The sequence below is a fragment of the Hyperolius riggenbachi genome, chromosome 4 (genome assembly GCF_040937935.1).
Source record: "Hyperolius riggenbachi isolate aHypRig1 chromosome 4, aHypRig1.pri, whole genome shotgun sequence".
In the NCBI taxonomy this organism is placed as follows: Eukaryota; Metazoa; Chordata; class Amphibia; order Anura; family Hyperoliidae; genus Hyperolius; species Hyperolius riggenbachi.
Genome location: NC_090649.1, coordinates 328658152 through 328683390, shown reverse-complemented (window position 1 = coordinate 328683390; position 25239 = coordinate 328658152). Strand labels below are relative to the sequence as shown.

Genomic DNA, 25239 nt, shown 5'->3' with positions numbered 1-25239 from the left:
TAGTCCGACCCAGTCCCGACCCGGACATAAACTGTTGCTTGCATACCTGACTTAACTTTTTCAGGCATAGAAAAAAAAGGAATACAGCATAGTCATTTGTGTGCTTGGTACTGTACATACACATGTCCATCTCATCAAGTCATATGTCACCTCGGTTGTCCTTTTAAAGGGAACCTAAACTGAGAAGGATATGGATTTTTCCTTTTCAAATACTAGTTGCCTGATGCTCCTGGTGATCCTGTCTAATACTTTTAGCCACAGCCCCTCAACAAGCATGCGGATCAGGTGCTCTGACTGAAGTCAGACTGGATTAGCTGCATGCATGTTTCAGGTGTGTGATTTAGCCACTACTACAGCCAAAGAGATCAGCAGGACTGCCAAGCAACTGGCATTACTTAAAAGGAAACATCCATATACCTCCCAGTTAAGGTTCCCTTTAATGTGCAAATAATTTTTGGAGTTGTCTGTACGCTTTAAATTTGATGTCCTCTCACCTGCCCCTTAACTGAATGCTGAAAGAGCCACTAAAACACAGTGTTATAATAATGGATTCTTCCTAGAAATGCCTGTCTAATGTTGTATAACGGTTTCTGAGAGATATCATGATGGCTTGAAGGTTTTACATGAAGACCTGTGTTTAAAGTGTGCCATAGACTGTGGAAAAGAATGATACATACCTTGGGCTTCCTTTAGCCCCCTTTGGGCTCATCGTTCCCAGTAATTCATCCAGTCTGGTCCAGTCAGAGCAGTTCGGCCGTACGCGCTTCCCCAATTGGCCAAGCATGCGCAGTTCCCCCCCCCCACCTGAATTAATTACTGGGGTGCCTAGCGGAGGATTAAGGCGACTTGGGAGGAGGCGAGGGACCGATGAGCCTGAAAGGAGCTGAAGGAAGCCCCAGATATGTATTTTTTTTTTTACATCAATCTCAGGTTTTCTTTAAGTTCAGGTAACTAGCCTCCAGCAGTTCCTTCAGGAAAGGGCATGGCGCACACTCAATGCACTATGTCCCCTTGCTGCAGTTAGTTGAAGGTTTTAGATGCTTTAGTCACTGAGTATCGTCATGGGTGGGGCTAGTCATTGTGAGATGTGGCTGGATTTATGGGTTTCTACTCAACCACCCTCAGGTGTAGCCATTCTGGAGTAGAGCATTATTACTTAACCTGTGAATTTGAAGATGTCTGAAAAGTGGTTAAAGGGGAACAGGGTTCCTTCTTAGGCTCAACACACACCATACAATCTTGGTTGTTCAATCTTACCACTTTCATGTAGTATAAGAGCTTATCCAATAATTCATTCAAGGTATTTTCAACCTGTTGGCCCTTATACTACATAGATTTGGTAAATCTGTACAACCAAGATTGTATGGTGTGTGTTGAGCTTTAGCATTTGGTAATTGCTAATATAGAGACAGGACTTTTTAAAATTTTGTGCCAACCAAATCTGATTTTTTTTTTTCTCTTTCTAGAGTTCACTTTACGTTCACCTGAATCTGATCCATTTGATACCAACGAGAGTAGTTCAAGTCATCAGAAGCCTGATAGCAAAGTGAATATTAAAGGGATTTCACATTCAGACTACATGAATATTTTAAATGTTAGCTTACGACACCACAAATCAAGACGTCAGTCCAAAACAGCCTTCAGTCATTCATCAAAGGATGAAAAAAGATCAGTGTCTTCATCCGATTCTGAAGTGGCCAAGGACGATAAACCTGGATCAGGGTTTAAACCAAGGCATGCACAACAGCCTGTCGCATCCCATTCTTTTGAATCTGCTGTGTTCGCTAAAATTCCAGAACAGAAAGCGGAATGCAAACCAGAACCACATAGTAGACTTTCAGGGAGTAATTCTTCAGAAGTACATGCTTTGTCAGATAAAGATACCTCTGCATTTGATCTTTGTCAAATATTATTATCATTGCTTGAAAAAGTTTCCAAATTTGATTTAATGCTGAATCATAGCTCTTCGGTTTCTGTCGTTGTAATTCCTGCATTAACAGAATTCCTATTAGGCCTTGGTGACTTTTATGTGAGGGGAGCTTTATCACATGGATGGACTGAGGAACCAGTGGCATTAGTGCAGAGAATGCTATTACGTACTGTGTTAGGACTTCTGTGTGCTGATATTAGCAACAGGGATGTTATGCCAGAAAATTTAAAGAAGAATCTTAATGATTTATTGGAAACTGCCTTAAAATATAAATATTACATAAATGTCAAGTTTGAATCAGTCCAGAAGACTGCGGACAATTTACACACACATAGCTGTCAACACCAACCCCTCTTAATACCAGAACTTCTCGAAGGTATTTTTCAAATCATGTTGTTATGTCTTAAGTGTGCAGCTCCAAACCCTTTATATTTTAGTCAATCAGTAGAACTTTTGCACGAATTTATACAGTACTGTGGATTTGATCTCCTTGAGAAAACCGTTCTTTATATGGAGTCAGTTGGTCTTCAATGTGAAAATCTAAGTTCTCAGGCTCATGAGCATGTGTCACTACTAATCAGTAGTGTCATAAAAACAATCAGTGTTATAAAAAAAGTCAAATCTGAGCAGCTCCACCAGTCCATGTGCACCAGAAAAAGACATAGAAGATGTGAATTTTCCCATTATATGCACCATCACAGAGACCTATCTGGTCTTCCAGTTGCTATTTTCAAAAGTAGAGTGCATAAAAATCCCTTTGAAGAGAATGTTTATGGAGAGGTCCGATACCCTGAGAGAAGTTGCTGCATCGCAGTGTGTGCACATCAATGTTTACGTCTTCTTCAACAAGTGTCATTGACTCCTGCATGCCTTCAGATTCTATTGGGGATACAGAATGTCGGGATTTGCTGTTGCATGGATCCTGTATCTATTGTTAAACCTCTCCTTTATGCATTTAGGTTGCCAAAATTAAAAAATGTGCAACAGTATGTTCTTACGCTACTTGCAAATCTTATGCTGGACCAGCTGGGTGGAGGTGAAAATGTAAACCCTGTTAAACAAGCATCTTGTAATATATGTGCCATGGATGGTGAGCATTTAGTTGAGTTGCAAGATAAAATTCAAGGCAAATCTGTCCCAGCTTTGTCTTCAAATGTGTGCAATATATCAGACAGTTTTCAGGGTGTTTTACCGAGCGGTGGATCAGAAGATATGATGCAGAAATGGGATGCCTTGGAAGCTTATCAAGAACTTGTCTTTGGTGATGATCCACACTTAAGTTTACCTATTGCAAGCCATATTTGCCTCATCATCCAGAAAGGAAATGCAGTCATTCAGTGGAAGTTGTACACCCTTATCTTTAATGCAGTTTTACAACGAGGGGTAGAAATTGCTCACGACTCCCAACAAATGGGGGGTTCAGTGTTATGTCACAAAACCTATTTATCAGAAGAAGCCCTAAGGGTCTACTTAAAGGTACTTCCCGAATTGCTGAAGTCCAGGTTAGTAATCGATACATATTTTTCTTTACGTTGTTAAGAAGTTGCACAAATTTGTTGTAGTAATTTTAATTTAAGATATTGAAGTGTGTGTATACACACTGGGCAGTATAAGAAGAATGTTAAAGTGAGATTATACTCCCAAAACTAACATTTCAGTAACTACTCTTAGGTACATGAAATAATATTTCTAGAAATGCTTGTTATCACAGTATGAGCTGCTCTGGTTTTTCCATGAAGGTGGGGGATACCAATGAAAATCAATGGGCGCTTCCTCCAACGCGTTTAAATGGGATTCCTGTCTTTTGTTACTGCTATTCTCAATGACATTGCTGTGGGAAGTCATTCTGTAAGGCTGGGTTCACACACAAATCTGTACAGTTCCATTCTAGTCCTGTCAGTTTTGCATCATTTTTCTATTGCTTTTACCTGACAGGAATGGAACTGTACACTTTGTATGTGTGAACCTAGCCATAGAAAACTGACATAAAACTGACAGGATAGAACTGGAGGGAACTGTACACACTGTATGTTTAGAGAAGGGGTTGAGGTGTGAAATGCACCTTAAAAAGAACACGGGGAAAACAGGAGCCCAATTGAGCAATAAGTCACTCAATGTGTAGAGTAATAATTAGAAGAAATATAGTCGGATAGGTGGGTTGCAGAAAGTGGCAACCAACCACAAGAAGCAGGTGGATGGCACAATCCCGTCTCCACTTATGTGCTCCAGGTGTAGTTGGATGCAGTGTGGTCACACTCTCTTTAAAAGAAAAAATGGTACTGCAGGTGGATGAACCACTGTAGTCTATTTAAAACCCCTCCCCGGCAAAGGGGAAATGGAGCTAGCACAATAGTGATGAAGAGGCGCCCAGGATGGATAAAACTGTTAAAACCAGGATAAAATACAAAAGGAGTTGAGGTGGCTTACGTCTCCAACACAACCAAAAATGGGTAGAAGTAATTTTTTATATGCACTGGAAACTCGTTTTGTGGGATCAAGCCCACTTCATCACGCCAATAACCGTGCCGCTTTTGCTTAGCCAAAAAGCTTGGAGCGCCTCTCTGAGTTTTATTAATCCTGGTTGCCACCTCATCCCCATTACACTGTATGTGTGAACCTAGCCATAGAAAACTGATAGAAAATAGGGATGATCAATGAGATGCAAATTCTTCGGAAATTATGCAAATGTATGCAGTTTGAAAATGGACCAATCAATTTAACCTCTGTAGCGGTAACCCCGAGTCAGGCTTAGAACGGAAAGCCTCAGCTCAGAATGATAATCCCGAATTGGATCCATCGGAGGTGTGGAATGTGCAGGGCTGCTACAGATCTATCTAGCAGTATGTTTTTTAGGGTCTTATGCTGGGGATACACGGTACGTTTCTGTACCGTGTATTGAGCTGCACGATAGTTTCTGGCGCATCCCCGCGGGCGCCCGGATCGATTCCCACTCGTATCCGCGGGCGGCTTCTTATCTTTTGCTCCTTTCTTCTATTGTCCTGCCCGCCGGTATCGAGCGTGGAATCGATCCGGTGGGGTATCGGACACGTCGGAAATGATCAATCGAGCCAACAGCGGCTCTTAGGGCTGCACGGTTTTGCGGTTTAAAACCGAAACCGCGATTCACATGCAGACTATCTTGAGATCGTCAGTAGCTTCGTTTTTTTTTGTGCTACTAGCTCTGCTACCTCCCGCCGGCCGCCACTAATCCCTGGCTTCTATGCCGCCCCACTCTGCACTGCATCTCGCAGAGACATCTCCAGAGAGCATGTGTCTGTGTGTTTCAGAGCGTGTGTCAGAGTGTGTGTGTGTCAGAGCGTGTGTGTGTCAGAGCGTGTGTGTGTCAGAGCGTGTGTGTGTCAGAGCGTGTGTGTGTCAGAGCGTGTGTGTGTCAGAGCGTGGGTGTGTCAGAGCGTGGGTGTGTCAGAGCGTGGGTGTGTCAGAGCGTGCGTGTGTCAGAGCGTGCGTGTGTCAGAGCGTGCGTGTGTCAGAGCGTGCGTGTGTCAGAGCGTGCGTGTGTCAGAGCGTGCGTGTGTCAGAGCGTGCGTGTGTCAGAGCGTGCGTGTGTCAGGGCGTGCGTGTGTGTCTGTGTGTTTCAGAGCGTGTGTCCGTGTGTGTGTCTGAGCGTGCGTGTGTCTGAGCGCGCGTGTGTCTGAGCACGCGTGTGTCTGAGCGCGCGTCTGTGCGTGTGTCAGAGCAGGTGTGTCTGTGTGTGTGTCAGAGCAGGTGTGTCTGTGTGTTTCAGAGCGTGTGTGTGTGTGTGTGTGTGTGTGTGTGTGTGTGTGTGTGTGTGTCAGAGCGTGTGTGTGTGTCTGTGCGTGTGTCAGAGCGTGCGCGTGTCTGTGTGTTTCAGAGCGGGTGTCTGTGTGTGTGTGTCAGAGCGTGTGTGTGTCAGAGCGTGTGTGTGTCAGAGCGTGTGTGTGTCAGAGCGTGTGTGTGTCAGAGCGTGTGTGTGTCAGCGTGTGTGTGTCAGCGTGTGTGTGTCAGAGCGTGTGTGTGTCAGAGCGTGTGTGTGTCAGAGCGTGTGTGTGTCAGAGCGTGTGTGTGTCAGAGCGTGTGTGTGTCAGAGCGTGTGTGTGTCAGAGCGTGCGTGTGTCAGAGCGTGCGTGTGTCAGAGCGTGCGTGTGTCAGAGCGTGCGTGTGTCAGAGCGTGCGTGTGTCTGTGCGTGTGTCTGTGCGTGTGTCTGTGCGTGTCTGTGCGTGTGTCAGAGCGTGTGTGTGTCTGTGCGTGCGTGTCTGTGCGTGCACGTGTCTGTACCGTGTATTGATAGTTTCTGGCGCGTCCCCGTGGACGCCCGGATCGATTCCCACTCGTATCCGCGGGCTGCTTCTTATCTTTCGCTCCTTTCTTCTATTGTCCTGCCCGCCGGTATCGAGCGTGAAATCGATCCGGTGGGGTATCGGACGCGTCGGAAATTATCAATCGAGCCAACAGCGGCTCTTAGGGCTGCACGGTTTTGCGGTTTAAAACCGAAACCGCGATTCACATGCAGACTATCTTGAGATCGTCAGTAGCTTCGTTTTTTTGTGCTACTAGCTCTGCTACCTCCCGCCAGCCGCCACTAATCCCTGGCTTCTATGCCGCCCCACTCTGCACTGCATCTCCCAGAGACGGCGTATCTGCTGACCTCACGGCCCCTGCGACGGGGGAGGGGCGCTGTGCACAAACGTGTGCCGGGAGACTCAGGAGAGTGTGGCCGTTCAAGCAGAGCTGTTTCTGCTGCATCCGCTGCTTTCTCCCTCCCTGAAAAGGATGACAGCGAACAGCTCTATGGAGAAAACAGGCAGCTCCAGCCCAGAGAGTGTGGGATGCTCTCCCACCTCCTTCCTCCAGGAAACTTCAAAGGCTGCCCCGTGAAGCAACTTTTTTTTTCAGCTGTGTGATTGCACGAAGGTGGGGGTGGGGAGATGAGTGTACAGTGTGTGTGCCAGAGTGTGTCTGTGTGTGTGTGTCAGACGGTGTGTGTGTGTGTATCTGAGCGCGTGTGAGTCTGAGCGCGCGTCTGTGCGTGTGTCAGAGAGGGTGTGTCAGAGCGTGCGTGTGTCAGAGCGTGCGTGTGTCAGAGCGTGCGTGTGTCAGAGCGTGCGTGTGTCTGTGCCTGTGTCAGAGCGTGCGTGTGTCTGTGTGTTTCAGAGCGTGTGTCTGTGTGTTTCAGAGCGTGTGTCTGTGTGTGTGTGTGTCTGTGCGTGCGTGTGTGTGTGTGTCTGTGCGTGCGTGTGTCAGAGCGTGCGTGTGTCTGTGCGTGTGTCAGAGCGTGCGTGTCTGTGCGTGTGTCAGAGCGTGCGTGTGTGTCTGTGTGTTTCAGAGCGTATGTGTGTGTCTGTGTGTTTCAGAGCATGTGTGTGTGTCATAGTGTGTCTGAGCGCCCCTGTGTCTGAGCGCGCGTGTCTGAGCGCGCGTCTGTGTGCGTGTCAGAGCGTGTGTGTGTCTGTGCATGTGTCAGAGCGTGCGTGTGTCTGTGCATGTGTCAGAGCGTGCGTGTGTCTGTGTGTGTCAGAGCGTGTGTGTGTGTCAGAGCGTGTGTGTGTCAGAGCGTGTGTGTGTCAGAGCGTGTGTGTGTCAGAGCGTGTGTGTGTCAGAGCGTGCGTGTGTCTGTGCGTGTGTCAGAGCGCGCGTGTGTCTGTGCGTGTGTCAGAGCGCGCGTGTGTCTGTGCGTGTGTCAGAGCGCGCGTGTCTGTGCGTGTGTCAGAGCGTCCATGTGTCTGTGCGTGTGTCTGTGTGTTTCAGAGCGTGTGTCTGTGTGTGTGTGTGTGTCTGTGCGTGTGTCAGAGCGTGTGTGTGTCATAGCGTGCGTGTGTCTGTGCGTGTGTGTCTGTGTGTGTCAGAGCGTGTGTCTGCGTGTGTGTGTGTCAGAGCGTGTGTGTGTCAGAGCGTGTGTGTCAGAGCGTGTGTGTGTCAGAGCGTGTGTGTCTGTGCGTGCGCGTGTCTGTGCGTGCGCGTGTCTGTGCGTGCGCGTGTCTGTGCGTGCGCGTGTCTGTGCGTGCGCGTGTCTGTGCGTGCGTGCGTGTCTGTGCGTGCGTGCGTGTCTGTGCGTGCGTGTCTGTGCGCGCGCGTGTCTGTGCGCGCGCGTGTCTGTGCGCGCGCGTGTCTGTGCGCGCGCGTGTCTGTGCGCGCGCGTGTCTGTGCGCGCGCGTGTCTGTGCGCGCGCGCGTCTGTGCGTGTGTCTGTGCGTGCGTGTGTCTGTGCGTGCGTGTGTCTGTGCGTGCGTGTGTCTGTGCGTGCGTGTGTCTGTGCGGGCGTGTGTCTGTGCGGGCGTGTGTCTGTGCGTGCGTGTGTCTGTGCGTGTCAAAGCGTGCGTGTCTGTGCGTGTCAGAGCGTGCGTGTGTCTGTGCGTGTCAGAGCGTGCGTGTGTCTGTGCGTGTCAGAGCGTGCGTGTGTCTGTGCGTGTCAGAGCGTGCGTGTCTGCGCGTGTGTCAGAGCGTGCGTGTCTGCGCGTGTATCAAAGCGTGCGTGTCTGCGCGTGTATCAGAGCGTGTGTGTGTGTGTGTGTCAGAGCGTGTGTGTGTGTCAGAGCGTGTGTGTGTGTCAGAGTGTGTGTGTGTGTGTGTGTCAATTGAAAAGTTCAAAACGCTCAACCCCCGTAGTTCAGACCGGTAGGTGCAGGATCAGGAAAGCCAAGCCAGTCCACAGGTATACACAGAAGGCGTGTGTCTGTGTGTTTCAGAGCGTGTGTCTGTGTGTGTCAGAGCGTGTGTGTGTCAGAGCGTGTGTGTGTCAGAGCGTACGTGTGTCAGAGCGTGTGTCAGAGCGTGCGTGTGTCTGTGCGTGTGTCAGAGCGCGCGTGTCTGTGCGTGTGTCAGAGCGTCCATGTGTCTGTGCGTGTGTCTGTGTGTTTCAGAGCGTGTGTCTGTGTGTGTGTGTGTGTCTGTGCGTGTGTCAGAGCGTGTGTGTGTCATAGCGTGCGTGTGTCTGTGCGTGTGTGTCTGTGTGTGTCAGAGCGTGTGTCTGCGTGTGTGTGTGTCAGAGCGTGTGTGTGTCAGAGCGTGTGTCTGTGCGTGCGCGTGTCTGTGCGTGCGCGTGTCTGTGCGTGCGCGTGTCTGTGCGTGCGCGTGTCTGTGCGTGCGCGTGTCTGTGCGTGCGTGTCTGTGCGTGCGTGTCTGTGCGTGCGTGTCTGTGCGTGCGTGCGTGTCTGTGCGTGCGTGCGTGTCTGTGCGTGCGTGTCTGTGCGTGCGTGTCTGTGCGTGCGTGTCTGTGCGCATGCGTGTCTGTGCGCATGCGTGTCTGTGCGTGTCTGTGCGTGCGCGTGTCTGTGCTTGCGCGTGTCTGTGCTTGCGCGTGTCTGTGCGTGCGCGTGTCTGTGCGTGCGCGTGTCTGTGCGTGCGCGCGTCTGTGCGTGTGTCTGTGCGTGCGTGTGTCTGTGCGTGCGTGTGTGTCTGTGCGTGCGTGTGTCTGTGCAGGCGTGTGTCTGTGCGGGCGTGTGTCTGTGCGGGCGTGTGTCTGTGCGGGCGTGTGTCTGTGCGGGCGTGTGTCTGTGCGGGCGTGTGTCTGTGCGGGCGTGTGTCTGTGCGGGCGTGTGTCTGAGCGTGCGTGTGTCTGAGCGTGCGTGTCTGTGTGTGTCAAAGCGTGCGTGTCTGTGCGTGTCAGAGCGTGCGTGTGTCTGTGCGTGTCAGAGCGTGCGTGTGTCTGTGCGTGTCAGAGCGTGCGTGTGTCTGTGCGTGTCAGAGCGTGCGTGTCTGTGCGTGTGTCAGAGCGTGTGTGTGTGTCAGAGCGTGTGTGTGTCAGAGTGTGTGTGTGTCAATTGAAAAGTTCAAAACGCTCAACCCCCGTAGTTCAGACCGGTAGGTGCAGGATCAGGAAAGCCAAGCCAGTCCACAGGTATACACAGAAGGATCCGCAGACGAAGTACTGGTAGAAAAACGCTGATGTTCTTTATTCAAAAATTCCACATGGCAATAGAAATAAATTCACAAGGTTCAACTGACGCGTGTCGGGCTTACAATCTGCCCTTAGTTATAGTTAAAAGTGAATCTGCAAGGGGAAGGCTTTATGTAGGTGTGAGAAGGACATGCTCCACCCCATACCTCAACCAGCCTTCACCTTAAAGGAGACATTACAAATATACATTGTACATAAATACACAAGAAGATATTGAGATTATCAAATAGATTAAAAAGTTATTTATTTAAAAAGTCACCGCTGGAAGGAACATTAGTGCCTCAAATTACTCACAACATACTAAAGATAGGAGGGGAAAGAAAACCTAGGTTCCATCAGGGGGTGAAGAAGGGGAGGAAGCAAATTTAGTAATCATAAATTAAACTCAGATCCCAACGTGTGTGTGTCAGAGCGTGTGTGTGTCAGAGCGTGTGTCTGTGTGTCAGAGTGTGTGTGACTGTGTGTGTGACTGTGTGTGTGTCAGAGCGTGTGTGTGTGACTGTGTGTGTGTCAGAGCGTGTGTGTGTGACTGTGTGTGTGTCAGAGCGTGTGTGTGTGACTGTGTGTGTGACTGTGTGTGTGTCAGAGCGTGTGACTGTGTGTGTGTCAGAGCGTGTGTGTGTGACTGTGTGTGTGTCAGAGCGTGTGTCTGTGACTGTGTGTGTGTCTGTTTGTGTGTCTGTGTGTTTGGCAGAGCGTGTGTGTATCTGTGTGTGTGTGTGTGTGTGTGTGTCAGAGCGTATGTGTGTGTCAGAGCGTGTGTGTGTTTGTCAGAGCGTGTGTGTGTGTGTGTGTGTGTGTGTGTGTCAGAGCGTGTGGTGCCTGAGTGTGTCAGAACGTGTGTTAGGGCTGCACGGTTTTGCGGTTTAAAAGCGAAACCGCTGCCCGGCTCAAGCACTCCGCAATACGCCGCACATTGTTAACTGCCCCCAGCCCAGCATCCTCACAGAAGGCCCCACCTGCATATATGTGCAATTTAGTGTTAAAGCTTGCTTTGAAAAAAAAATTGTGAAAAAAAAAATCGAAATCGCAATTTCTGAGTGAAAAATTGCAATTTCAATTTTTCCCTAAAATCGTGCAGCCCTAGCGGCTCGATTGATAAAGAAAAATGCACCGTGTATGCCCAGCATAAAAGCTTGAGGGAAAATTGCACCGCTTTTGGACAACACCTTTGGAAATAATCATACCGTCAGGGAGGTTAAACCCAGATTTAAATTGATTGGTCCATTTTCCAGCTGCATATATTTGCATAGAAACTATGCATACATTGGAAGAATTAAACTTGGAAGAATTTGCATATCTTTGATCATCCCTAATACAAAACTGATGCAAACTGATAAAGTGTCAGGACAGGAGCTAGAACGGTGTGTGACCCCACCCTAAAGTTTCTGAATGGCTTCCTTTGTCTCTGCTCTTCAGAGCTGCACTTCCCTGTTGTGTGGTTTTATTATTACCTCATTAAATGTAACTAGTGCAATGATAATTACAATGGTAAATTACTGCTGTATGTATCATAGTTTTATAACTTGCCCCCTTTGAAAATAGAGATACATGACAAAACCCTAGATTTGGTGCACTAACACGTGGTGTACATAAATATCAAGAACAACCAGGGCTTACTTGGAAAATAAAAAAAACCTCACAGGTGGGACAAAGTACATGACTGTAATTACAAGTGACAATTTACTAAGCTTAACAACCTACAACCATTGGGGTTTACTGGTGATGCTCTACTAAATCAGATATTTGGCAGTACATGGATCAGGCACTCAGACCTACTGATAAGCAATAAGTGACAAAGGTTCCCTAATTCAATAAATACTAAATGGCACAGGTACTCAGGCCTCATTAAATGATGAAGGTACTTAGATCTAGAAATTAGTAATAGATACTACAGATACTGAAGCATATGGGACATGCAGTACAACTTATACACACCTGTCCGCCAGCGCATGTTTTCTCTCCAATGCCAGTGCTCCTCCCTGTCTCCCTGGGAGCCTGTGTCAAATGCTAAGAGGCCAGACACTAGGGGCACATACTTTGTGACTGCCATATGCCTTTATCGTTTGTGATGTGACGCAGGTGCCCTGGGAGAAAAATGATGGGAAGAGCGCCCCTGGCAGTGGAGAGAAGACAAGGCAGGAGGATCGCCAGTACACAGTTGTGTAAGCTTCGCTGCCTATGCTGCACATCGCTTGCCACAAAATCAAATGTTGCTAGCAATGTGCTCCCGACCTGGCACCGATCAACCAATATCTTCCGTCTGATGCGATTGCCTTAAAATCGGACAATTGGGAATTGTTTACAACATCCGCTTCTAGCAGACTTGATGAGATAATCGAATCTGCTGAATATGTATGAAAAAAAATCTTAGAGAATCTGTACTCTAAAATTCTTACAATAAAAACATACCATTCTATTCATTATGTTCTCCTGGGCTGTTTCTGCCACTTTCTGCTGCAAACCTGGCTTGTAATTGCCAGTTTTAGGCAGTGTTTACAAACAAACTAACCAGCTTGTGATAGGCTCACATAAGCAGAGTGTGCGAGTCATACAGAGCCTGCAGGGGGCCTGGAGAGGGTGTGTATAGCTTCTAGCCAATCACAAGCAGCCCTGCACATTCCAGTCTGACTGCCTCAGCCTGACAGAGCTGACAGAAAAGAGAAGATTAGATCATATAACAGAGATAATACAGTCACTGTGCAAGTAGGAAAGGCTGCAGTAAGCCAGACCACATTAGAACAGGCATATGAACTTATAGAATAGAAGAAATAAGGATGACCATTTTGTTACAGAGTCTCTTTAAGTCTACTTATGGTGCCCATACATGGTACAATAAAAACGTTTGATTTTCCCGTTTTATTTGAACAAAATGATCAAATAGAAAATATTTTTTTTCGATCAAGAAAAACAAACGATTATCATGTTTTTTCAATAAAAAATCTGATTGGACATGCTGGAAAAATCCTTATATTCGATCTAATGGAATAATCAAACGAAATTATCTGTTGAAAAAAAATGGTACCATGTATGGGCACCATTAGTCTTAACAGTGACCAAAAGTCTCTGCAATGAGATAAGACCACTATGATTTTCTTGGCTTATGCTTGTAGTCAGGAACCAAGTAGGGTTAGCTGACTTTAACCGCTTGATGACCATAGGCTTACACCTCCCTAGTGACCAGGTTACTTTTTTTTTACAGTTTAGTGCTCTGCAGCTTTAAGAGCTCGCTGCAGAGCCATACTATTGAGCACATAAGTGATTTCATAGGCATCAGCCTATGAGAGCCAATCGCTCTATGAGCCTTCCCAGGGGACAGCGGCTGTCCCCAGTACAGCGCTGCCGTGGATCGCAGCGCTGTACAATGTATATAGACATCGGTTTCGCCGTCTAACAGTCTAATAGCGGTAGTCTCCGCTGTTAGACTGATGATGGAGTGGATCGGGGATGCGCGTGCGATCCCCTGCAAACACCCGCCCCAGTACTTGACGCCAATCGGCGTTAGGCGGTCCTGGGGCTGCCACCTTCCTGAAGACTATCGGCGTTAGGCGATCGGCAAGGGGTTAATTAATGTGTTGCCTGATAGCTGAGACCAGCATGCTTCACGTTATATTTAAAAAATGCTGTGTACTGTGTTCTGTATTTTAGTTTTTACTTAGATATATAAGTTTTGGCATGTATATGCTAGTAATTCATTTTGCTCTAAATAATTTCTTTTTGGTTTTGCAGTGTGATACGTGAAGTATTCTTAAATTCAAATGGACTTAACCAAATTAAAGAACTTAACTATTTGGATTCGTCAAGATGCTTCTGTTTGAAAACATTTGAGACTCTTATTTGCTTTGGAGAACAACAGATGGACTTTCTGACTCCTAATGTAGATACTGGTAGTGGTGACTCAAACCCACTTAGTATAGAGTTCCATGTTCAGCAATCTATACCTCAACAAAGGTTTCATGATCATTCTATGAATTCTACTGATCTAAAAGAAGTCTGTCCAAAGAGAAAAAAGGCCATTCATCAAAAAAATAACATCATAAATCTTTTTCTTTGTTTGGCTTTTTTGAGTGTGAGCAAAGATGCTGAGTCTGATCTTGAATCTGTAAATGAGTCCGAAGACACCTCTGGTTATGATAGTACTGCAAGTGAACCTCGAAGCATTTTACCAAAGCTAAATGTAGAAAGCTTGGTTTTGCCATCTGCAGAACAAGTACACAGAGCTGCAGACATTTGGTCAATGTGCTGTTGGCTTTACCTGTCAAACTCCATGCTGCAGAAACAATTCCACAAAATTGGTGGCTTTGATTTGTGTTACAGATTAACCCTTTTGATAATACACACATTTGCTACCTCTTACGAAGATTTAAGAAAAAAACAATTTCCTGTACCTCATTCTGCAAATTTAAATTTAGCTGAAGGTGAAAGTTCTGAAGTGAGATGTCTTCCTGAAAAGAAATCCGTAAATAAAGAGAATTTGTCTACAGAAGTGCACTTTTACAACCCTCCGCTTAATCCTCCTTGTCCTTCATCTGAGAGTTCCTGCTTCAATAGTCCTCCTCTCGCAGCTGAACCAAAAGAGTGGCCAACTGAAGCTGTCAAATTGTTTGAAGCTTTGTTAGCAATTTGTCTACATAGTGCCCGGAACAGCCAGCTCAAGACTGATCTAGAGGCCTCACAGGTAATTTACGTTAGTCATTTTTTTTAATTTTTTTTTTGTAATTCAGAATGCTACATACAGTATAAAGCATTGGGCATTTGGTACTGAAAGTGTGGGGTAAATTGCTAGTGTTAAAGGATACCCAAGGTGACATGTGACCAGTTAATGGGAATCTCTGATTTTCAAACTCCAGCTGAACATAATCAGTAAAACACAGTTCAGGCAGATGTCTCATTAAGCAAGTGTCTACTATAAAATCTTGAACTTTTCAGGAGTGTATCAAATATCTGTTATCGTCAAAATGTATAGCCTTTTGGAATGTTTTTAAGAGTGGGATTTTTTTTAGTGAACAGGTGGAATTTCTTTGTTAAAGGATACCCGAGGTGACATGTGACATGATGAGATAGACATGGGTATGTACAGTGCCTAGCACACAAATAACTAGTCTGTGTTCCTCTTTTTTTCTTTCTCTGCCTGAAAGAGTTAAATATCAGGTATGTAAGTGGCTGACTCAGTCCTGACTCAGACAGGAAGTGACTACAGTGTGACCCTCACTAATGACAAATTCCAACTATAAAACATTTGCCTAGCAGAAAATGGCTTCTGAGAGCAAGAAAGAGCTAAACGGGGAATTTCTTATCATTGAGGGTCACACTGTAGTCACTTCCTGTCTGAGTCAGGACTGAGTAAGCCACTTACATACCTGATATTTAACTCTTTCAGGCAAAGAAAGAAAAAAAAAAAAGGAACACAGCGTCCTTCTCAAAAAATTAGCATATTTTGATAAAGTTCATTATTTTCTGTAATGTACTGATAAACATTAGACTTTCATATATTTTAGATTCATTACACACAACTGAAGTAGTTCAAGCCTTTTATTGTTTTAATATTGATGATTTTGGCATACAGCTCATGAAAACCCAAAATTCCTATCTCAAAAAATTAGCATATTTCATCCGACCAATAAAAGAAAAGTGTGTTTAACCATTTACTGACAACCTAACGTATTAAAACGTCATGCTTACCGCTATTAACAGCAACATGACGTTTTAATACGTCCCGCGTTCCCGCCGCTGCTATCGCCGTGTGTCCGCCGCTACCGCCGCTTTTTCCGTCGGGCTTCCGTGCTGGGTGATTGGGGAAGAGGACCGAACGGTCCTCTACCCAATCGCAGTGCCTGGAGTGAATGGACGTGACCGCGAACAGCGGCTACGTCCATTCACAATAACAGGAAATGTAACAATTAAATAAAGTGAAGAAAAAAAAAAAAAAAGTGAACATTTCCTATGAGTGTTCACTAGCGCCATCTTGTGGCCAAAAAGTACATTACACCTACAAAATACATTCATTTTCAAGTACATACAGATCATTAATAAAATAACACTTCCAACCCTCTCCCCCCCCGCAAAAAAAACACTTGTAAAAAAAAAAAATCAGCTAAAAAAAATAAATAAATAGTTGCCTTAGGGACTCAGCTTTGTTAATTTATATTTTATGGTGGGAAATTAATTTTAATTTATTACATAGGGGCTTGTAATTATGGCCAGAATAAAAAAAAACACAACAGAAAAATAACACTTATATTTCAAAATAATATACTGTCGCCATACATTGTGATAGGGACATCATTTAAACTGTTTAATAATAGGGACAAGTTGGTAAATTAACCGTGTTTGTTTTATCCACAGGAGAATGTTTAATTTTAAAACTATAATGGTTGAAAACTGAGAAATAATGATTTTTTTTCTTTTTTTTCGGTTTTTCTCATTAAACGCATTTAGAATAAAAAAAATTCTTAGCAAAATGTACTATCCACAGAAAGCCTAATTGGTGGCGAAAAAAACGAGGTATAGATCATTTTCTTGTGATAAGTAGTAATAAAGTTATTAGGGAATAAAAGGGAGGAGCACTGTCAACTGAAAATTGCTCTGGTCCGTTAGGATAAAAACCCTTGGGGGTGAACTGGTTAAAACAAAAAAGTCAACCTTCAAATAATTATGTTCAGTTACGCACTCAATACTTGGTCAGGAATCCTTTTGCAGAAATAACTGCTTCAATGCGGCGTGGCATGGAGGTAATCAGACTGTGGCACTGCTCAGGTGTTATGGAGGCCCAGGATGCTTCGATAGCGGCCTTAAGCTCACCCAGAGTGTTGGGTCTTGTGTCTCTCCACTTTCTCTTCACAATATCCCACAGATTCTCTATGGGGTTCAGGTCAGGAGAGTTGGCAGGCCAATTGAGCACAGTAATACCATGGTCAGTAAACCATTTGCTTGCAAAAGGATACAGGATATCACCAAAAACTAATTCACCCGTCTCGCCCTAAAAATACAACATAGCACATAGAGGAGCTCAGGGTGTATGAAAAGTGCAAAAATTTATTAATTAATCAATAGTTGTCTATGTTGTATTTTTAGGGTGAGACGGGTGAATTAGTTTTTGGTAATATCCTGTAAACTTTTGCAAGCAGATTTCTATTATTAAACGGTTGATATCCCATATTGTGATTATTATACTTGGAATAATTTGATTTAAGTGTATAAAATGGCGTATGTTCCAGTTTTTGAAGCTGAGCAAGAGATGCAAGAGGCTTTTGAAAATGTGAGCAATGTTATTGCAGGTGATGAAAAACTCTTTTTGGTACGTCTGTTTAGACAGCATCAAAGGATTTCCATTAAATATGTGAAAAAGAAATTAGAAATCCATGAGTATGGATAGGTATATAGATAAACAGATCATCCCAAGGGGCATTAGGGAGAGGGTTATTCCAGCCGACCACCTCCAAACCCTGAGAATGTTACCGGACTAGGAGAAAGAATGTAAGGCACATGGTATTAGAATCATGCGCATTTTTGTCAAAGAGGAAAAAATTCAATTGAAAGATATTGAGAAGGAACTAGAGATAAGCACCCAGAAATTAAATGAATATAAAGAGACAATTTATTGATGAGCTAAATGAGCAGTTAAAAAAGTATGTTGAAAAAGAACAGGAAAGGGTTAAGACAATTAAGGATAACAAGTTTTTACGTGATGTTCCTCAGATTTTATAGTAGACACTTGCTTAATGAGACATCTGCCTGGACTGTGTTTTACTGATTATGTTCAGCTGGAGTTTGAAAATCAGAGATTCCCATTAACTGGTCATTGAAGATGTCCATCATTTCTGAGACTGGAATAGCTGAGGCTGAAGCTAACCTAGCGCCTAGTACTCAGATATGTGCGGTACATTTAGGAATGACATTTGCCTTTTGATGTAGTGCCTAGTCTCTGGGAAAAGGCAAGGAAGTAATTAAGCCATCACACTTCTAAACCTGCCCCCAATCCTCCCTTGAATATTTGCACTGAATAAATAATTTTGTGTGGCATTACCGTAGGAAAGCAAGTTTGATTGATTTCAACTAGTGATTTTTGCACCAAGAAATTGACACTTATTTAAGTTATTATATTTGGATGAATGTAGAGCAGGGGTGTCAAACTCCATCATCTAAGGGGTCAAAGTTATGGGCCAAATGAGATTTAACATTTATTGAACAGTCTCAAACTTGACGTACTAAGTCTCGTGACCATGGGGTGCCTCCTGCTCCCTCTTTTGCAGAGTAGCGCAGTGGAGAAGTTTAATATTTAGCTGCTCCAGTGCTGCTTTGGGTCTCCTCTGATTGTTCTGACAGGCACATGCTGTATGCTGCATACCTCTGTCTCCTGAGCTGAGGCATGTCACATGATTGGAGAAGGAGGTATAGAAGCAAAGTGTGTGCGATGGCCAGCTGGAGCAGGTAAACATTACACTGCTACTCAGCTATATGAAGAGATGGTTTAAAGCAGAATATAACCCAGCAGTTCATCTTTGCTCTAAAACATTATTTACAGAATATTATTTGCAACCAGCATTTTTTTTTTTTTACTAGACTAGCATTCGAAGGGTTACACACAGAGCTTGAAAGTTCCCTGCAGTGAAATGTGGACGCATCCAAACTTTAGATAATGCTATCTTGTGTTTACTTAAAGAGACACTGAAGCGAAAAAAAATTATGATATGATTTGTATGTGTAGCACAGCTAAGAAATAAAACATTAAGATCAGATACATCAGTGTAATTGTTTCCAGTACAGGAAGAGTTAAGAAATTCCAGTTGTTATCTCTATGCAAAAAAGCCATTAATCTCTACGACTTTCAAAGTCGTGGAGAGGGCTGTCTTCTGACTTTTATTATCTCAACTGTAAGTGAACAGTTTTCTTTTTATCTGCTAGAGGAGAGGTCATTAGTTCACAGACTGCTCTGAAAGAATCATTTTGAATGCAGAATGTTGTGTAATCTGCACATATTAGAGAATGATGCAATGTTAGAAAACACACTATATACCTGAAAATAAAAATGAGAATATTTTCTTTGCTGCTAATCTTCTAGTAATTATTCAAAGTACACAACTAATTCATTATATCATATATTTTTTTCACATCAGTGTCTCTTTAAATGTATCAAGTGAGGAATGTGACACATTCTCTGACTGTGGAGAAGCAGCTCCACACAGACAGTCAAAGCATGTCTGGCTGCAATACATAATGAATAAAAACAATTATTAGTAAAATACAAAGTCAGCTCACAAAGCAAAGTACTTTTGGGAACCTATAACTTCTAAATGAATAATAATACTTATGCACAAATGCAAATATGATAACCGCATGGCATATAGAAAGTAGGCAAACATGTTTTTATCGAATATTATGTCAGGGTTTTAAACCACTTTAAGAGGATAGTGTGTAGATGTGTATATGATTTATTGGTTACGATGGGGGTTGGATCCAAGGAGGAGGACCCATGCTAATTTCTCGGGGGGGGGGGGGGGGGCTCTCGATGGCCACGTAAAATGACAAGGAGGACCGTGGGCCTTGAGTTGAACACCCCTGATGTAGCGGATACTCCCTCACCTCTTTGATGCTGAGTACAGTACAGCTCACCTCACCATTGCATTGTCTGTGAAACTACTGAAATCCCATGATAAATAGTAAATATAGATCTGCATGCATGCAAAAACGGTGTGTGGATTTTGGCTGCCGGGTGAATCCGCTAGTAGATCGGCAGTATTACATTTTTTTTTTCTTTTTTTGATTGTTTTTTTTTTTACCACTGGGCGCTGGATAATACCAATAGTAGAATATTGGTAATTTTGCCGGTATTTTACTATCGCTTTACCTAATCACTTTCTCACACGAACTATCTCCCTACCTACTGCTAACACTTTGGTACCAATGTGGGGTGGAGCTACAGAATAGCTCAACCCCATGTGCCCGATCACTTACTCCCCATGTCGCGCTATGTGTCCCTCCATCATTAGTATCCATTATTTCCTTTATTATGTATTCCTCTGTTCGCTGTTTCCGATCTTTCTGCTATCTCTGGGGCCCATTTCGTCCACTGGGTGCCACTAAAGCTGCAGTTTAACATTGCAGTCTATGGTGACGCACAAATATCCAAATGGTCATGGGGGACCAGGTATGCTGATTTAGGTATAATTACCACTGATAGCTGAAAACTGTATATTTTGTAGTAATATTAGGAACTCTCCATGGGCTTGATTCACTAAAGGGTGCTAATACAGTTAGCACTCCTAAAAGCTTTGCACGTGCAAACTAGGGTGCTAACTAGTTAGCACAGCAAATCTGTTACTGTTCGCGAAGTTTGCTCGTGTAAAGTTTTACAAGCACTACTTTGCGTGCAAAATCAGCTGCTTCACGTGCAAAGTATGCATATCACACTACTTAGCACGCGAAGTGTTGCTGATTTTGCACGTGAAGAAGTGCGCATAAAACATTACGCGGGCAAAACTTTATGCGCGCTAAACTTAACGCTAAGAGGTAGTTTGCACGTGATAAGCGGCTTTTCACTGTCGTGCTAACACTTGGCACGCTTTTGTGAATCAAGCCCCATGTATCCAAAAGTTGAGCTTTACTCCTCATTGTTCTAATTCTCATCAAGTGTGAAGAAGGAAACACAGCTACAGAGGAGTCTGGGTCACAAATAATCTAAAGTTTGCCTCCCTCTACTACCAAATCTTCTCTTAAAGGGAACCTAAACTGAGAAGGATAGAGATTTTTCCTCTTAAACAATACCAGCTGCCTGGCAGTCCTGCTGACCTTTTAGCTGTAGTAGTGGCTGAATCACACACCTGAAACAAGCATGCAGCTAATCCAGTCTGACTCCAGTCAGAGCATCTGCTATGCATGCTTGTTAAGGGGCTGTGGATAAAAGTATTAGAGGCAGAGGATCAGCAAGACTGCCAGGCAACTGGTATTATTTTAAAAGGAAAAATCCATATCCTTCTCAGTATAGGTTCCCTTTAAAGAGAAACCACAACCAATAATTAAACTTCATGCCAATCAGTAGCTGATACCCCCTTTCCCATGATACTTTTCCTTTTCTCAAACAGATCATCATGGGCCTCTGTATGGCTGATTTTGTGGTGAAACCCCTCCCACAGTGTGATGTCAGTGCCTCACAGCTCTGAGATCCTGACCACACATTGTGGGAGCCTTGTTTCATTGTGGGAAATAACCGCTGTTTCCCACTGCCAAAAAAGCAAGCAGCATCTCCTTCCAGTGACAACACCTGCCAGCAGTGAAAATGTCACCAAGTGATGTCTGAATGTAAATCGGGGAGAGGAAAGATTTTACAATGAACAAACACTGACTAAATCATTTATACATAATTAATGCTTAAAGTGGACCCAAATTTAAAAATTTCAGAAATAAAATCTATTTTCTAAGTTGTAATAATAAATAGCAGCCTTTTTTCAGCTGCATGATGACAAATATAAAATATTTTACATTTATTGGAGAAACCCCTCCCTTCCTTTCAAATTGCCGGGACAGGATCCGGCAAACTGGTGGAGTAGATGGTGTCCAGCAAAGGAGGAATTGCTAATGGCTGCCACCTGTATAACCCTAGTTATGAAAAGAGAAGGGTGAAAAGCAGTCGCTGAGATGCTCATAGGCTTAAAGGAGTGTTTATTTATCTTTGTATGTGTCAGAGTGGTGCAACAAAATATTTTGAATTAAAAAAATGTTTAGTTTGGGTCTGCTTTAACTTCATTCAGAAGCAGTCTAAACAAAAAAGTAAGGGAATTGTGTGCATAAACTCAGGCCTGTGAGAAAATCCTAAAAATATTTCTTAAAAATTTTTGTTAAATTATGTAAATAACTAAAGTTATTAAAATCTATTAATCTGCTTATACTTGTACACACAAGCAAAGGAAGCTTGGCGTATCCTTTCAAAAGTAGTACGGATCTCTTTTGCATGCTAACCATTTTGGAAGCAAATATCCTCCATTTTAGTGCAACCGAACATTGCTAGAGTTTCAGCTTGTTGTGAGTGTTAGATTAGAGAGAGTTAATGATTGTTTGTTTAGAATTGTGGGGGGTTAATGTTGAAATGATCCAAACCTTTGCTGAGAGGAATACACATTTAACTATATTTGGAATTTTGTGTGTGAGCAAATGACATATTGTTAAAGAGTAACTGTCAGGCTGCAGAAGCTAATTTAAACCTCTATTCTCCTGTGTTAAACAGTTTAGAAGGAAGCCAGAAAGGCATTAGTAAAGATAAAAATCTCAGTTACCTTTGATGTGTGCTTATCAGCAAAGCTGTTATAGACCCATAAGGACGCAAGCCGCATACTATACTGCAAAGCATTCTGGGGCCCTCCCCTCGGGTGCTAATGAGACGTTACAGCAGCTTGTAATCAGTCCAGCGCGTAGCACTGATAAATCTCCGGGCAGAGTACACTGCAGGAGTCAGCTATTGTTCCTAGCCACATGGCTCATTAATATTCACTGCACACTGTGTTATTCAGCACCAGCTTTTCTGTGATCAGGAAGCAGGCAGGACATGACACATTTGACAGAAAAACATGGAGCCTGCCATGAGCTGTCAGGAGCATCTATCTCTGCATATACTATATAAAAATTCTGTGAAATCCAAACGTGGACAGTGAAATGCATATGTAATGTAAGTACAGCCAATCTTTAGCTACTGATATATGTGTTTATTTTCTCTGAGACCTTATACCTAACAGCTCCTCTTTAACACATTGAAATATTTAATAATCAAAATGTCTCTTTCTAGAATCTCACCGTTCAACATATATTGGCTGAAATCCAGAACCTCCTTGCACAGTCTAGAGTACTTCAAACAAATCTTGCTCCACATGTTGTTAATTGTCTTCTCCGTATTGCCGTTTCAAACTTTTCTTTTGTTTCTGATGTTTTTGAGGAGCAGAAAGAAAAGGTATGATTTTACTGTCATAAGCATTAATTATGTGTACCTTAACTTTTTGTGTCATAAACACTTTAGTATTTTGTATATAAAATGTTTTAAAAGTATGACTATTGTGTTTTGTACAGTGTAAAATCTTCTCAGTGGGAATTTGGAAAGCAAAAACTACCTTAACTGCAAGTTCTGCAGAAGGGTTTAATTTTTTTATGTTTATGTATGTGTTAGCAAGTAAACACTATTAAATACCTAATATGAAGCCTTGCATTCCTGCATTCTTGTAAGGTTCAATGACCATGGATTCTACTTTTTCATATAAAATGTATGATGTCCTGCTTAAGCTCCGGTTCATATTGAGATAATTACCTAAAGAGAAGGAAGCTTCTGGATTATATTGAGGCTTCTCTCAGCATCCTCTGTCCTCCCACTCGCGAGCACCACCCCCTCTATCTCTGCTATCAGTGCAGCTGCGTAGTATCAAAGAGCCAATCGAGCGGTTCCAGCTTACTGCACATGCAGGGGTGTGCTCGAACAGCTACAGCGCGGCTGCTTTGATAGCAGAGGCGGTGCGCCGCCCCGATACCATTGCCGACAATCTGTTGTCTGTATTCTTACGGGAGGCTGTGCTCAGCGAGGGGGGGACAACGGAACACAAAGGGAAGCCTTAATAGGATCCTTAGGATTTCCCCTCTTAGGACCCGTTCACACCTGAATGGGAATCGCGCGATTCCCGCTCACGGCAAACCGCTAGCGGTTGTGCAAGAACCGCTACACAATGTAGCGAGTGGCAGTGTTCTCACAGTGTTCTCAGCGGTTTGCCGGCGACGAGCATCCCGCGATTTGCGATCGTGATTAGCACTAATCGCGATCGCTCCAAAACCGCCGCAGTGTCCAGTGATTTTTTTTCGCGCTAATCGCGGGAAAATCACTCCCGCAAAACGCCAGCGGTAATCGCTGGCGTTCTGCGATTTTAAGTGTGAACTTAAGGTAATTTATTTTTGTACCCGAACTTTGGCTCAGGTAAACTTTAACTTTATCACTTGTCTTGCTGTCATTTTGTGTGTGTTGGGCACTTAAGCTTTAGAACGATAAAGTGAAAAACAGATGAGGAGCTTGTATTGGATGTCACTCTTCGACTCTGATTCCTCTGTAGGGATGGTCAGTGATATATAAATTAGTTCAGTATTGTGGGGAATTTTGCAAATTTTTATGCAAATCTATACAGCTTGAAAACTGATCAAATCCTACATTTTATTGGCCTGTTCGCAGTGCTTTACAGAGTATATCTAGTCTTGTCACTAACTGTCCCTCAGAATCTAATCCCTTCCATATGACCATCGCAGTCTAGGGCCAATTTTGGGATTAAGCCAATTAACGCATCTGTTTGTTTAGGCATGTGAGGAAACCAGAGTGTCTGGGGGAAACCCATGTAGACAGGGAGAAAAGACAGTACAAACTTGGTGCAGATAGTGTCCTAGCCAGGATTTAAACTTAGGATGCACCAAATTAACGTTAATGGAGGATGTTGGCTTCCAAAAACAGTTTGCATGCAGAGTGGACATCGCAGTGAAAGGGTTGAGTACGGAACTCTCTGCATGCGAACTGGTTTTGGAAGGCAACATCCTCCATTAACGTTAATTTGGTGCATCTGTTTCAAATGCAAGATGTGTATTCTGCCGATAATTAGGCTCTGCACACCTATGCTGTTAATCATTCAGATGCAGCCTGCCTTGGAAAGCGAGGCTACTTTTCTCTGCTGTCTAAAAGATGTACATTTACTTAACCTCCCTGGCGGTCAATTAAAACCGCCAGGGGGCAGCGCAGCACTATTTTTTTTATTTTTTTTTTAAATCATGTAGCTAGCCTAGCGCTAGCTACATGACAGCCGCTGTGCAGCGGCATCCTCCCACCCTCTCAAGCCCGTCGGGAAATCCCGTTCTGAACGGGATTTCCATTAGGGCTTCTCCCGTCGTGACGCCAAAGGGAGCTCCGATCCACCCCTCAGCGCTGCCTGGCATTGATTGGCCAGGCAGCGCATGGGGTCTGGGGGGCGCGGCGAATCGGCGCAGAGCGGCTGGCGATCGGGCAGTACTCGCAGCTTGCAAAGTGCTAGCTGCGTGTACCAAAAAGAAATTATGCAAATCGGCCCAGCAGGGCTTGAGAAATCCTCCTGCGCGGCATAGCCCGAGCTCAGCTCGGGCTTACTGCCAGGGAGGTTAATGGCTAGCTGCTCCCATTTGCTATTTCATGTTTGCATTCCATTTTTTTACATAGTTTAGGGATCTAGTGCATAGTTTAGCATCAGTTTTGAATACCAGGTGTGTATTTGCCTCTAGGGGGGCTCTGCACTTCTCTTTTGGTAGCCATTTCAGATGACACCTGGTTTTAGGATGCGCTGCCAATTCTTCCCTGTTTAAAATAATTGCATAATGCTGCATGATCTCAAAGTAATTTGCATCTTATTGTCAACCTCTACTCCTCTGTATTTAACGAGATACGTGTTTCAGTACA

The 25239-nt window shown here is 44.1% G+C and overlaps 1 protein-coding gene across 2 annotated transcripts in view; it reads left to right on the top strand.

Annotated features, from left to right (window-relative positions):
- LYST (lysosomal trafficking regulator) overlaps window positions 1-25239 on the top strand; it is a 287630-nt gene that overhangs the window by 36548 nt on the left and 225843 nt on the right. For both annotated transcript variants that reach the window (XM_068231777.1, XM_068231776.1), the window contains exons 4-6: window positions 1467-3432; window positions 13536-14484; window positions 22582-22743. In XM_068231777.1, coding sequence (XP_068087878.1) covers window positions 1467-3432; window positions 13536-14484; window positions 22582-22743 — 3077 coding nt within the window. The remainder of the gene's footprint in view (window positions 1-1466; window positions 3433-13535; window positions 14485-22581; window positions 22744-25239) is intronic.